Raw genomic sequence first — 15301 nt, 5'->3', positions numbered from 1 at the left:
CGAGAATTGCACGATATTCACGAGCAAATTGAAAACTTTTCTTTATTATATATAAATGAACACACACTGATCTAGTCTTTCCAGTGTCGCTGTCAGTTGACCAGCATAGCGAGGGAGAAGACTAGATTTTAATGGTTTTATTGTCATTGTCATTGTAAAATTGAATTGTTGATATAAAGAAAAATAAAAACGATTATATACAAAATTAAAAGAAAAAAACAAGACATAAAATATAAAAAGTATATAAAAGAAATTGAAGATAAAGGTGAATAATATTTGAAATATATCACTAGGAGTCATCGGGGACTGAACCCACACGAATCACTTTCCACATTTCTTAATAAAAATCCTCTGTGTAAACCAAATTTATAAATCAGCGACTTATATTTTGTATTATCAGCCAGAATAGCCGATACGGAAAGTATCGACTTCTTACGAATAAATCCGATATGCACCTATTGATTTTAATGGTACAGTCTGTACTAAAAATATCTCCGCCAGATCAGAAAATATGCACTATACATTTTCTATAAAAAAGATAATTCAGTTAGAGAATAATTAATGCGTGAAATTATAATGTGAACAGCAAGGGTTGCCTGTAACTTTAGTAGAAGTGGCTCTGGTACTTGTTTACACTACCTATTACACTATATTACATTCAGATATGATACCGTAATTGCCTTTCGTTCAGAACACGACCAGTTTGTTTGTTAGTACCGGTAAATAAAATATACTTTGTACAAATATCAGATTCGCTGTGACTTCATAAATGTACGAGCACGATCAAATGCACTAATGAATCTAAAATCTTAAAGTTTTAAACAGTCATGCTGATTAACGAGCTAGATAAACTTTATAGGACAACTTTACGTGGAGGCTAATCATAATGCATATAGTGTTTTAACAATGTCAGCATTTAATTAGCAACCTCAATTAAACATACAACTATTGACATAATTACTGAAGTGATCGAATTCTGAATTTAAAAACTTTATTTAGAATTGAAATTCTAATATTCTCGGCTATTTTCATTTCTATCAATTTATCTTTTATCTAAACCAATCAGACGCGTTTGTCGAAAGGGTCGTCACTTCAGATTTTGAGTAAATTTATCTTTCTTTAGAATTTGAATTTTGTCATAATTATTATGACGTAAGAACGTTAGCATCTTTGAATTGCGAAATCATGAAAAAAAAAAACTGCCCGAGCCGGTAATCGCATTTCCTTATTCATGTACTGTGACATCAATTAAATTCACTAGCATGAAATTGCGCGCAAACGGCAGAAAGGCAGTTTCGCGCGGGCTTTAATTCGCGCATTTTCATTCTTTTTTTTCATAAATCGCCAGCATCGCATTTGTCCGGTATAAAATACAGTTCCAATTGCAAACACAATTGTTTTCTTTTATTTTTCCTTGTGGTCTAGCTTTTGATCCAAGATAATCCATATTAAAAGTTGACCTAGATTTCATCAAGGCAATCATTCTGACCAAATTTCATAAAAAAATCGATTGAAAAACTTCAGCCTCTATCACATATTTAAAGCTTTCCTTTGATTTAAACAGGTGACCTAGTTTTTATTCCAGTTATTCCATGTTCAAATTTATCCTAGATCTTATCCAGACAAACATTCTCATCAAATTTCATAAAGATAAAGTGTAAAATGCAGTTCCTACTGCATAGATAAGGTATTTCTTTGATTTGACCTAGTGACATAGTTTTTGACCCTTGATAATACATTTTTTCACTTGACCTAGATTTAAACAAGACAACCATGCGTATGTTCTCCGTGACTATTTGATAAACGACACTGTGTCTGAAATCATTAGTTCTCCACCTCTGATTCATGTGGGGAAGTTGGCAGTTACTTTCTGTGATAAGCAGGCTCCATAACCACAGATCCGCTTTATAAATTCCAGCTTGTTTAGTTATGCCCATTGTTTTATTGTTTAGGGCAAAGCGATTATTTTATCTGGAGACCATACGCCGCTTTTTATGGAATTGCACCCTGCGCATCATTGAAGGTTCCATGCGCATCGCCGTATGAATACATCTGGCGATGTCTCTAAATTATATACTGGTAGTTATAATATGTGTAAATGTGGAGTTCTGCTCAACTCGGGGTTAGAGAGCATGGACGGTAATGAACTGGCTCAATCAAACCGAGCCTGCAACATTTTTTGGTTGTCTTTGGCAAAGGGCTAAATCTACCTCTCAGTTTTAGATGCTATCTGCAATACATGCAGATTATCCAAACTGATGAGTCAAAATTTAAAAGCCATGAAAACCCTCTGTTATGGCCCAATATGTTTCGTCAGTTTTCAAACGTTCAGGCATTAACTGATGAAGTTGAAAAATCGTTTGCACATTATTATATGAAATATAAATAAATCTATTGTGATCTTTAATTAGAAACTCTTTGAAAAAGATTTGTATGTGGGTTAATCTGTTTCAAATCTCCGAACCTAATATCATTTATAGAAAAAACCAAAGCCAGTAGAAACCAAAGATATGTCAGAATGTCGAAGACACATGCATTCTACCAAGCTTTTGATATAGTCATGTCGAAAATTTGAAACATATTCAAACAGATGCCCATCTGAGTAATCGGCCATCTGTGTCCTTATCTACCATCTAACGCTTCAAAACATGACATCTTTCTGGAAACTGAAGAAACATTTAGTTTAACAGTAGTCAGTTTCGTTTTAATAATTAGTTAGATGTAAATGGAAATCATGACTCTTTGTATTGTTTGATAGTCGATCACATCCCTGTGGTGGCTGCTATATGTCGTTTTTGTATTGTCGTGTCTTCGCGTTTCAGGGCAAAGGCTCGACAGAAAAAGTGCATCGATGGAACGTTTTAATTACTGCTTACACTCATGTTTATTCATAGAATATTTCATGTTTTCGCCCATTAATGTCTTCGCTAATGTTAATGTACCTTAGATGCTTATATTCAGCGAAGATGGTCATTTATCGGCATCTTCAAAGCATGCCTGGAATCTATTTTATTAATGTTGTTTCTTAACAGTTAAAATCAAAATTCTTAATTTTGTATAGTTATGCAGTATTCAGTTCATAAGAATGCAGAAGCTGTTCTTAATTTCAACGCTTGTTAAGTTCAGCTTCAAACCTAAGTGATTTAAATAGCAGTCGATACCACTGCCACCAGATCAATGTACATGTCATACCCTATCCCTAAGATTACAATGAGACACATTGTACAGCGCACTTCACACCTAAAATACATGGGTTTTATGAAGTTATTGAATAATTGCCGATTTATCATCCATTGTGCACAGGACTCCATCTCCTCAACATAGCGTCAACAGACCCTGTTAATTTTATGTTTCCGTTAATGGAATATATTAACCGATTGTTCAAAAGGCATAGTACCTTTTTTGTCGAATTGCACGTTTAAGGGGAGAAATGTGCCGTTGAAATGGGTTAGTGTATTTTTCCGTTTGGTCGGTATAGGATATAACATGAACAATGACATTTTGGTCGATACAGTTGATTTTATAACTAAAATACACACATTTTATAGTGTGGAAAGATAAGCAGGGATATTTCGTCATACTCAATAGCTGATAGTTAAATACTGCTATACTTACATGTATAAGGATTCCAAATTTCTATTTGATGTTTGATCTAATGTCCAAGACACTAGTGATCCTTTTATTAGAGATGGAGACGACGCCAAAAAGAGTTACATCTGCGAATCAGCCCTGCTGCAACACTTCGTCCAAGGAAAGGCGGTCTTCTTGGTCTTAAAACGAACGTAATTCAAGATTTATATTTCATCAATTAGTAATCTACTTTTAAATGAAAAATGCCAATGAAGATGAAGGACATAAAGTAGTGTTTCTTACTAATACAATTAGTGATGTTATGGAATTGATATCGCCTTGTGAGTCATAGTTCCGCCTGAACTTATTTCTGTAAATTTAAACATAGTTTCATAATAACCTGATTTCAATTTTATCAAGTAGTATATTAATAACCGGTTTACATTAACAATATCTATTAATACATATACTGGATGTAACTGGTTAGGTTGTATCTATACAAACGAGTGTGTCCTCTTACCAGAAATGGATATGTCCTACTATTAGAAATGGATATATGGTATCATTTAAAAGTAAGTAGCATTAAACTTTGCTGAATGATGTTCACATTTTATAAAAAAGAAGAACAGGTGTTGTAGATTTTTCATTTTTTCTTCGCTTTTGTATAAGGCTATTTTAAGGTAATAATGATATTTTATTATTATTAAATTTGTGGGTTTCCAAATATTTTGGAAGTAGATCTATTTTTTGCTTCAATACAGTATGCTATTTCATTGGACGGGATATATTTAATACGCGTTTATGGGCAATAACTAATTGGGAAAAAACAATTTAGTAATAGTGTTGTTAGCATGCCGCATTCTTGAACTTTTATCATTATGTTTAAATATAGAGTGAAGAAATTGTTAAATTATGTATAAATGCACAGTAATATAAGATAAAAACAACAACAGAACGAACTTATATGAGTGACTCTATAAAGTTCATATCCAAATATTGATCTGCATTTATTTGTGTTAATCGTCAAGTATTTCAAACAACAAATTAGATAGCCTATCACATTGGCAAATATGTTAAATTTGCAAAAACATGGTTTGATTGAGACGTGTGAAAATATCATTAATTTGCTAGAATATGTAATAGGCTTTAATATCGTAAAGGTCAATAGCACAAACCAATAGCTTCTGATACGCTTTGAAATGATGCAAATAATCTATATCCTACTTCTTTCGTACACTCTTAATGCAGATTTACGGTGTACAAAAGAATAATAAAAGAAAAAATGCGCAAAAAGATATTCAAAATACTACTCTAGATCATTTTGTGCTGGTGTGTAGTCTATTACTCAAATCGGGTGTATTTTCCTAATTTAGGATTTAAATGTGTTTCAGATAAGATTAAGTTCACCTTATTATTTCCATTTTGCTGATAAGAAGATATCTTTTTTTGCAGATGAAGTTGTGGTTGGATAAAATCATTCGATTCATCATTTATTTCGTCGTTACGGTAATGAATTTTGTCGTTACGGTACTGACACCCACAAATGCTTTGGAACAACCACAACTGATCCTTAAAGCTACCAACAATGCAATTTTAGATTCACAGTTTGCAGCGTTCCTGGGACGAGTTGAAGTCTTGAAGCCAAATGATATTTGCTCATTCAAAAATTTAACAGAGTGCCATTATAGTGAGGAATTATATAACCTTTATCATGATGCATGCTTTACAGAACAAATATGTCCAAAAGATAAATACTATTGTATCAACGGCGTCGGATACACAGTTCATATATGTGGGGAGTTCGGTGACTGTATGAAAAGTAAGTAGCTCTAGTTCAATGGTTAAAATGACAGTGAGTCAAGTTGAATGTTTACATATATCATTTTATTTACTTTTTTCTGCATTTCATCAGTTATTTTCAGGTCATATGATAGTTATACTCGATGCAATGTTTTGCTTTGTTTTGACTTGGTCGATGCTGCATATGACTATTTTACATCTTACAAATCACAAAATGGGACAATAGTGAAGGGGTAATTTTGCTGATTTATGTTCTATTTCTAACATAACAGACATTTGTCACGTTTATTTTGTTACAGGGAAAAGGAACATTGTCGTGTTCGACGAGTCACATCCTGGGGTTGTTGACGTATACTCCATTCCATGTCCTGACGGGTATTTTCAATTCAGCTTAGGAAACTGCTTCCATGCATGCGTGAAAGATGACTCTGTAATAGTAACTAAAGAATCAACGGGAGTGACACATGCTCAGGCCTACTGCAATTATGAGAGAAAGTACTGTAATCTGGATGGTTTCACATCTTTCTCTCTAGGTTCGCAGTATGATAATTGCGTAGATGTAAATTATGATGATAACGGAGAACATTGCAATGATAGCGAAGACTTAATGCCTAGTAAGTTATTATTATAACACGTCATTCTAAAAAAAACTTTTAATGCACTTTCATTCTACCTCTATTATTGCTGAATGTATTTTATTTAAACGTGTTATAATTGTCATATATCATCGTCGACATCATATGCATTAAGATCTAGAAATCAGGCTTAAATATTTCATGAATCATTTCACCTTTTTATATTGAGTTTCCTGTGTTTGTTATATTTTGTTTCACTTTACCTCTGTTATAACTAAACAAATTCGATTCAATTTAGAATAATTATTCCACATCATCATCTACAACATATGGCGCATTACTAAGTCAGATATAGAATCTATCCCTTTTATATTTAGAAATCATGTTTAATGTTTTGATGCACTTACATGGAATATCTGTTATTACGAATCATAAACTGTTGTCCCCATCATCATCCACATTCGGGTTCTTACTCCTTTCAGTAATATCTTTGTTTCCTCAGACATGCCCTATACCACTATCAAACATAGAAATAGTCGGTCGCGCAATCTCTTTTGACAGCTCTTGTTGATAAATCATTCATCGCACTGTGTATTTGTATATTCAATGTTTACTTTAAACTAAAAAGTAAAATTGCAATTACTCAGATACACAGGTTCTCAACAAAAAATTGTTTTGCAAAACTAGTTTCATATACATTTGTTTCCTAGATTGCTCCTGTGTTCCATCGTGTTTGCTTGGACAAGTCAGGACCTTTAGCAGGCATTTTGTATGCCAATGGTAAACATTTTCTGTGGATATATTATTAAATGCTAACCCTTTCTTGGTCGTATTGTATTTTCAAGATTAATTCGTTGTTCATTCGATAAACCAAGACACTGTCCACAAAAGTGTACACAAAATTGAAAAAGTTTTGTGTTGAATTATGGAAACGAAAAGCAAAACAAATACCTAAGTGCTTTTTGAATTGTAGTGTTTACAGAGCTATTCGATTTATTAACGTATTGTATTAAGAACTTGAATGTGTATTTTCTGTTTAATTGTCGCCACTTTAAAATTAAAACTGAAATAAATTCATCTTGTCATATTTAGGCCCAACAGAAGTAACATTATTCGAAGAACCACAAAAGGCGTTACAGAATATTACGGGGCTACAACGGTTGCTAGTCACCATACTAGTCAAAAGATAGACACAAACGGCCGGGTACAAACGTCAAAAGACAATAATCAAGGAAATTCAGGTAGAAAGACATATTCATTTCAGACGCTTTCCATAACATATTAACTTAGTTTCTTGTATGTAATTAAATAGATATTTGAAATTACCTACCCCTACCCACATTTTGTGCATTTTACGTCAGATTCAGGCAGATACCGGTTAAAAGAAAGTGCTGTTTTCGCAACAGTGGAATCTGTTTGGTTAAATGGTACATTATTAGTCATACTTTGGTGTGTACCATTCATTTTCGGCATAGATTTTGTTTGGGAGAAATTTTCAAAGAAATATTTTTCAAAATGGCCGATATCCTAAAAGAAACAACGTTCGTACAATTAAGAAATCAGAAAGAAGGATAATTTTGTATTTTAGATAATGGTCAGTCAATATCCACGTCGGAATTAATTGTAATTGTAATAGCAGTGGCGGTCGTGATGATTGCAGGTATATTTCAACACATCTTTGAATTTACTGTTGTTTCATTTTAAATTCAAAATTACAGATTTTTAAATACATAAAATTACTAGATTTGCAAACCTTTGCAGCAATAATGTCGGCGTTAGTGTCATATTGTAACTGAAACGGTGGCATAGTTACTCGTTTACAGTATAATGTCCCGTAAAGGACGAAAAAGTCCTTCAGGTTCCATTGGGAATTTTAATAATATCTTGTAACCGTTTTTTTATGTTTTCCCGGTCTGGGCCGGGTACCTATTAATGCAAGAGAATTAAGTGTAATAAAATGTAATAAGACGGATATTATAGATCAACTCCTTAGTGTGGTAACCGTTTCACAGTTATTTGGGAAAATGATAAAGAGAAATTCATTTTGTAGAAAGTTACGTTTAATAATTTCAGTTGTGATTGCCCTTGTGTGTATGGCTTACAAGCTGCTCATTGGAAGAGGTGAAAGATTTTAGCAAACTCCAAGTGGCACATACAAATAAGTTTTTATTTGTTTTATGTACTTACTTCCTCAGTTACAAAATTTATGTTTACTCATCATTTGATAACGTCGAATTTCGCCATTAGATATATATATGTCGCAATACCTTACTAGGATAATATTTTACAGTGAATAAATGTAATAGTATTAGTTTGCATGTATTTTTGAATACAAAAGCTTAAAATGAATCTGATATCGTTCCAGCTCCAGATTACCGAGGCGTCCCTGTAAGATACAACAGAAACGAAGGTATAATCGAACAGATATAAATATCAGTTCTTGTTTTAAGCTATCAAATAAATTCGAAGAGCCTAATGAAAATTGTGCATATTGACGCTTCTATCATGGTAATTAGGAAACAGGCAAAATATTTATATAGTTTAAAATGTCCATTTCTTATACTAATTGAAATTAGGAGTTTTAATGGTACAACAAAGCAAAAACATCAATAAACTGCACTTTTGACTTCAATAACATTATTTGCACGTCCCTGGTAAAAATATGTAACCACTTATTACTTTGTTGTATTATCAAATAATGTAAGTGTACAAGTCTCAGCTTTTTATGAAATCCACGTTTTTATTTAACGAACACTTCAATGAATTATATGTTGTTTGGTTTTACCCAGGTCATCCTGAAGAAGGGACTGTACAGCATGAAAACGGTGTTGCACCAGGTATAATTGCTTTCAGAATTGCAATGGCGGTCTTCTAATGCTTACATCATATAAGTAAGCATACAAACAGACGTGTATTTGTAAAAATATATTATTCGAGGGGTGATTCAAAATTACATCTTTTCTTCAGAAATATTCCATATTGAAACTTGTTGTACAGGAAATGCAAATATTATCATACATAAACTACATACAGCTTACAAAAAGAGTGTTATTGCTGTCAAACGGCATTTTCCTGGTCGTCGTAGTAACAAGTAAACGCGGAAGAGGGGCTGGAAAATTTAGTTAATACAAGTATATATATATAATGTTAAACATTCGCTTGGAAACATTGCGCAAGTGCACTGAATGATTATGTCAATATATAATACTTGAGGAATTTTGACAAAATACGTTAGCTTACTAAGAAAATATTTAACATTACATTTGTAAATATCATCCATGCTTATGAAGAAATTAAAAATTTAGACCTCATAAAATGTTCGATAGATTGCGCGAGATTTTATTTTGTCTAAATTAAGGCAATGCACCAACATAATATATTAGCTTTATTATTTACTTCATTTAATTACAGGTCCAGTTACAAAGGTGAAGAACAAAAACGTGACACATAATAATATAAATATTCATACGGACCACGATATTCATGTTCAAGCTGGAAACGGTCATGCAGTGCCAAGTATTGATATTCGAGATATGGCTTGTGAACTCAGTTGTGCAGATCATCATAGCCAAGAATCAAATGATGAGCCACAAATGGAAAATCTCAAAGTATATCCCCCTTAATTTTCCTATATGTATATAGTGCGAAAGATATTATTAATTGCCCATAAAGTGTTTTAAGTCGAAAGAGATACTTTTGAGACAATCTCTCATTAGTAAGATATTTTAAGTATGAACATTTAAGAAAGTTTTCTTAGTCGGATCCGCCTAGTCATTTTCACATAATCTCTTTTAAAAACTTGTTAATTCCATAGCATATCTTAACAATATACCCTATATTTCTAACATTACATTTTTTTGCTATTGAGTACAATAACAGAAAAGAAAACTAGACATTTGCATGAGTGTGAATTTGAGCATGTGCTTGTATTTATGTATGTGTTTCACATAAAAATTACAACAGGTAATGTTCTGCTGATATCAGACGAATGTGAAGATTACATATTATTGTATTTATTCCAGTTCCCAGTTAGCAAGGAAGGAGATAGTGGAATTGCCTCTACGCATGCCTCCTCGGAAACAACATATGTTAAGAGGTCATACTAGGATGGCCACATCAAAGTGTAAAATTCAGTTGATATAAAAAGGAAATTCCATCAAACTTTACCTAGAACCAAGACGGATGGAACGGGAAGGTAATAAACAGCACTTGAATGCTGAAACAGAATATATATGAAGTAAAAGAACTGCGAATAAACAGCAATTGAAAAGTTAAGACCATCAAACAGAAAATACCGTATTCTTTATAGAGATAATATGCTGCCTAAAATGGGGAAAGCGAGGTATTGCAGAAAGGAGAGGAAGTATGTGTAGTAAACTGAGACGGTGTATTTGATATACTCGTGATAATGAATAATCTTGCCCTGAGCATAATCGAATAGACAATTTGAATAATCTTGAAACAGTTTTAGAACAATACTGTTTTGCAGGTTCACTTTGAGTCATGAAATGATGATAGAGGATAATAGTTTTAAATATCCTTGTTGAAAGAACACTTGACTATTAGTTAGTATTATCAAACTAGCAAGTTGTATCCTCCATGAATCTAGTCAGCATTTGAATTTTTGTTCACGTACATCTATGATTATAAAGGGGATGTATTGTTCAATTAAAGCTTTCCTTCAGTTGTGTGTATGGGGGTGGGGTTGGGGGTGTTCAGCTTTTTTCTACACATTTTCAGTCACATAAACGACAGTGTGTTCTTGTAGCTGTGACCATATATAAACAATACTTTAGCTAAAGCTATGAATTTATTTAAATTTGCATTGCATTCTGTCTTACTACATGTAAATATGCCTATTGTCAAATATTTTTATTTATTTCTCATTTTTGCCAAATAACTATTTGAGTATTAGTCAGATTTGCAAATTATTTGACTATATTTTCCAGTGTATTTTTCCAAATGTTTTGTTCATTATACTATTACCAATGTTTAGAAAAGTATACAAAAATAAGTTAAATATTTCAAATTTCATTAACTTGGAATCTAGCCGGATCCATTAAGACGTCATCGCCTAGCACTGACTACGCCACCACAATATCGCCACAAAGCGTAACATAAACGTTATACTTTATAATTATTTGTCGCTACTCTAGTGCACAAGCGGGGAGGCTTATTTGTTTCTGGTATTAACTTTCGGTCGATATCGCTTTTATAAGGTCGATAAATCCACATATCGACCTCGCCAAAAGGCAATAATTGTATAATACTGTAAATATCTTTTTTTAGATTTCTTGGAATTGAACTCTCAAAATCTTTACGACGTCAGCGACTAGCATGAAGCAACGGCGCCTTTACCAACTGCGCCACAGCCACAAAGCAAGAAACTTTGCGCAAATGACGGAAATATATTTGTCTTTGATAAAGTCCATAAGGCATGGGTCTAACTTGAATATAATATTGCTTTTTTCTCTCTCTTTTTTTTCTCCAAATCAGACATGATTTTTGCGTTTTTTTGTTTTTGCTTCGTAAAGTATGTAAGTTATATTATAAATTATATAAACCTTGATAATGTCTTGAAATGTATTCTTGTATATATTTAAAGTAAGAATTTACGTAATTAGTATCATAATTATACTGGTGGAAAATTGTGTAGGCACTTTACTTTATTAACTAATTGTAAAATATTTATCAGTTACTGTAGTTAACTGTCATATGAATACAGTGATATTTAGTTAATCACATGTATGATTACTTGCTTTGCTGGGTTTGACTTTCCAGCTTTAGATAGATGAAGTAGACCGCAGGTGCCCGTCAAAGCTTTATTTGCGGCACGAGAGGGCATCTGGAACCGACGACCTTTCGTAAGACAGATGAATGACTTGCTCACATGAAAGTGTATACCCCGAGCGAGATTTCGAACCAAAATTGGCGAGGGGCAAATGTTTCGATTCCAATTACTTTAACCACTCAGTCAAGTAGGACCCGCGTGTATAAAACATTTACGTATCCGCTAATAAGAGATATTATTTGTTCAAGGTTTTGCGCATTATAGCATTAAGCGTTTAAGATAATGACATAATGAGAAGAATCTATTTGGATTTTCTTTCATCAATGTCCATGAAAGTTGTTCAAAATCTAAACATATTATAAGGATAAAATTAGAAACTGTGGAATTATCTGCTAATGTATGTGAGCAGTGATTTGTTTCCAGTGTGCTTAGTAGTTGTTTATTATATTTAATCAGTTGCAAGTTGCTTTAAGCTAATGAAGATATTTGTAATTGTAGGGACGAGTGTACGAATTTCATTTGAAATCTTTTTTATTAGTCAGTGTTAAAAGATTTTCCACAAATAACTATGTTCTTGCTCAGATATATTAAAATTAATCTGATCACATCTTCTAGTCGCTTTGACCTATTTTAGTTGTTAAAAGCTATCATGATGTTCGCATATAGGTAGAACTTTATAATTATCTTGACATTATGCATTATACAGTATAATGAAAAGTTCATTATATGCTCATTTACCTCAATTGTATTCATTAAATGAAACAAGTGACATTCCGTTTTTGTTTTTTCTTTTTTTTTTTGTTCTTTTTCATATCGCATTTTTTTATCTGCAGCTAATCGGTGAGAAATATTCTATCTGGTAGTAACTCCCTGTTGAATATCAAGGACAACACTGCCGCAGTTGTAATTTTATGGCCCTGTTTAATTGCGGAAATCAATGACTGATTTGCTTATTTACTTTCCCCGAAGCGCTGTTTCTACTACGCGACACAAACACGCTGGGAGACTTTTAGAATATCAGTATTTGCATTGCTTATTATTTCATCTGAAAAAGAATTGAAAAGGCATCTTTCACAAAGTCGAAAAATGTGGGTTTACAAGATTGAATCGACAACCACAAGACTGTATGATAAGGAAAACACAACAGTTTCAGTTTTATTGTACATTGTATACTAAAATGTTAAACAAATTACTATTAAATACTGACAGAAGAAAGGGGTTCAATAATGCTTGATATATTTTAAACAGTTTCAGAAACAACACGGTAATCGACTCTGGTCAGATCTGGAATCCTGATCCATTCAATTAATATCCCCTTCTACAGGTTTGTAGTTATGTTTCGTTCAAAATGGTTAAAAGTAACTCATATTGAAAGAATTCAACAGCAAGATTTGGTTATGGTTCTTGTACACTGCCCTTCGCCACAATAAACTCTGTCACTGTATCAAGATTTAACAAAAGTCATTCAACAAATTTGGAGTTATGCTCTGGACAAAAAGTGTTACGAACGCACGGACGGTACAGTAGATATGTTACTCCTTTGTTCTCTCTGGCATTCTTTGTAGCCACGTATAAAAATTTCAACCAAATAAAAGAAACTGAATGAATAAAGTTTAACTTATCTATTGTTCTCCTATCCACATAACTATTCTACTAAATGCACGGCCATACGCACGCACGCGACGACGGACGGACAGAGACCATCACCATAGTTTTAAATAAAACTTTTATAATCAAGTTTGTTAACAATTGTTTTGAAATCTATATGGTATTTAATCTATGAGACAAAAGTATCGAATTTCTATTATTTCGTTTAATGACTATATCATTGATTTGACAGGCATTTTATGATTTGGAACAATAATAGATAGCCATATTCACTGAAATAGCAGCACCAGTTGACGATGCTGTGATTATGATAATTTATGTTGTATCGTCTTAAGAAATTCATCTAGACTCTAGACAATCTGCACGAAAGAGACAATAATTATATAAATATTTGATATTACGAGCGTATGTGCCATAATGCTGATAAAGCTAGGGTTTAAGCTTATGTCTAAAACGTGAAAAATTTATCAAAAGAGGATACGATACGAAAATCGTGAAGCACAGTGCATGTTTAGTGACTGACCCCACTACAGTTAATTGCTACGCTTTCCTTTTTGATGGTGCGATGACTAATAAAGTGTAGGACTCCATGATGATTTTCTCCTAAATCCTACATACAACGGATGGAGGGAGTTGATTTTTGTCTTACAGTTTTCTTAGTCGTGCCCTGAAAAGTTAGGCTCTTGTTTCTCTGACTTCAGGCAAGTTGTTGAGTACATTTGTGTAATTGTACCTTAAATTTACCTTAATTTTATGTTTTACTTTATTTATCTGTTACTTTTGCACTAATGTTAGAGCCTTTCTCAGCGGGGATTTTATTTACACTGTGTTGTTTAACTTGTTGAAAATAGGGTAAGTGCGAGGTTGGCATGCCCTGATGAACGCGTTAAACCCCCAGTTTCCTTTATTTAGGTTACTGACCGTTCCAAGGCAGTGCCCCTATTTTCAACTGGTTGTTTTGTCTGTCTTGTATTGTCTGTTGTGTATGTTTCCTTCTTGTTTGTTGTAAGCGTTTTTCCTCCACCCACTGCCCCTATTGCCCTCTTTTCCCTTGCTTTTACGCTACTTTTTGCATCCCCTCCCCCTTTACTTTTAGTAAGTTTTCGTGGCTCCCCTTTGTTTTGGCAGCCAAATCCCAAGACGGTACTTGATTGTTTTTCCTATGTGACACTGTGTGGGTGCGGTTGTATGCTTGTGAGTCTATAACGGTGCCCTACTGTTCCCTTATGTGTTGCTTGTTCGTTTTTCTATGTTATTTAGTTGATCGTAGTTGTGTATTTATCTTTGGTACACGAGTGTCTGCGCTATTATGGTTTACGTTGTAGTGCGACTGTTTTTAAAGAACATGGCATTCCCTTGTATATTCGTCCTTGTTCAACTTTCCCCTTCGGACCCCCCCCCCCCACCCCGACCCCATTTCGCCCCTTGCCGTTTCCTTCCCCTCCATAAATATTTAGCATAATTAAATATGTACTTGTTGGATGTTTGAAGCAACCCGTCTGAAATATTTTTCCATTACAGCTTCTTTTTGTTGTGGGCCTGCTGTGTAAATGCGTGGCTCTTGGGCTGTGTTTTTAGTGCTCTGTGCTTCCGAGAAATCTGCCCTTACCTATTATCTTTTCAGTTCCAAGTTGGCTGCGAGCAAATCAAAATGTACACTGTGCAAGTAAATGATTTATAACAAATGAACGCTGAATTTTCGGACCCGTTCAAAAACTTCGGCATTAGTTAATAATAAGATTTTATACATTTGTGATTAAATTAATTTCAATCAATAAATTTGGTAACAATACTTGGTATACTAGACAATTGTGAAAAGTATTTATCTGTCTATCAGTACGAAATAGTTTCCAAAATTATTATAACATCTCTTTTTTCGGCCCGTCTCGACGGGTTGATATAACTACAGGATTTATGTTTAAAATCAATGACGTGGGTTTGCGACCAGCACGGATCC

The 15301-nt window shown here is 33.4% G+C and overlaps 1 protein-coding gene across 4 annotated transcripts; it reads left to right on the top strand.

Annotated features, from left to right (window-relative positions):
• The first annotated feature begins 1794 nt into the window (after positions 1–1794).
• Positions 1795–12507, top strand: LOC128551498 (uncharacterized). 4 transcript variants are annotated; one of them, XM_053532375.1, is made up of 11 exons: positions 1800–4142; positions 5023–5389; positions 5670–5984; positions 6656–6725; positions 7038–7186; positions 7534–7605; positions 8019–8066; positions 8311–8355; positions 8735–8782; positions 9357–9553; positions 9968–12507. In XM_053532375.1, the coding sequence occupies exons 1-11, from the start codon at positions 4119–4121 to the stop codon at positions 10049–10051; spliced, it is 1419 nt and encodes a 472-aa protein (XP_053388350.1). In that variant the 5' UTR covers positions 1800–4118; the 3' UTR covers positions 10052–12507. The 4 variants fall into 4 exon arrangements, with proteins under 4 accessions (XP_053388352.1, XP_053388351.1, XP_053388350.1 ...); XM_053532377.1 differs by lacking the exon at positions 9968–12507 and having other exon boundaries at positions 1795–4142; positions 8735–8836; positions 9357–9492; XM_053532376.1 differs by lacking the exon at positions 7534–7605 and having other exon boundaries at positions 1798–4142.
• The last annotated feature ends 2794 nt before the right edge of the window (positions 12508–15301 follow it).

Source organism: Mercenaria mercenaria, unplaced genomic scaffold (assembly GCF_021730395.1).
Source record: "Mercenaria mercenaria strain notata unplaced genomic scaffold, MADL_Memer_1 contig_1174, whole genome shotgun sequence".
NCBI lineage: Eukaryota > Metazoa > Mollusca > Bivalvia > Venerida > Veneridae > Mercenaria > Mercenaria mercenaria.
Note: the sequence above shows the minus strand (reverse complement) of the source record. Positions and strands in the feature narration are given on the sequence as shown.

Coding starts and splice junctions, on each gene's coding strand:
- LOC128551498 (XM_053532375.1), top strand. CDS start 4,119: ATGGATATATGGTATCATTTAAAA. Junction 5,985..6,655: donor TAGCGAAGACTTAATGCCTA/GTAAGTTATTAT, acceptor TTTGTTTCCTAG/ATTGCTCCTGTGTTCCATCG. Junction 7,187..7,533: donor CAATAATCAAGGAAATTCAG/GTAGAAAGACAT, acceptor TTTGTATTTTAG/ATAATGGTCAGTCAATATCC.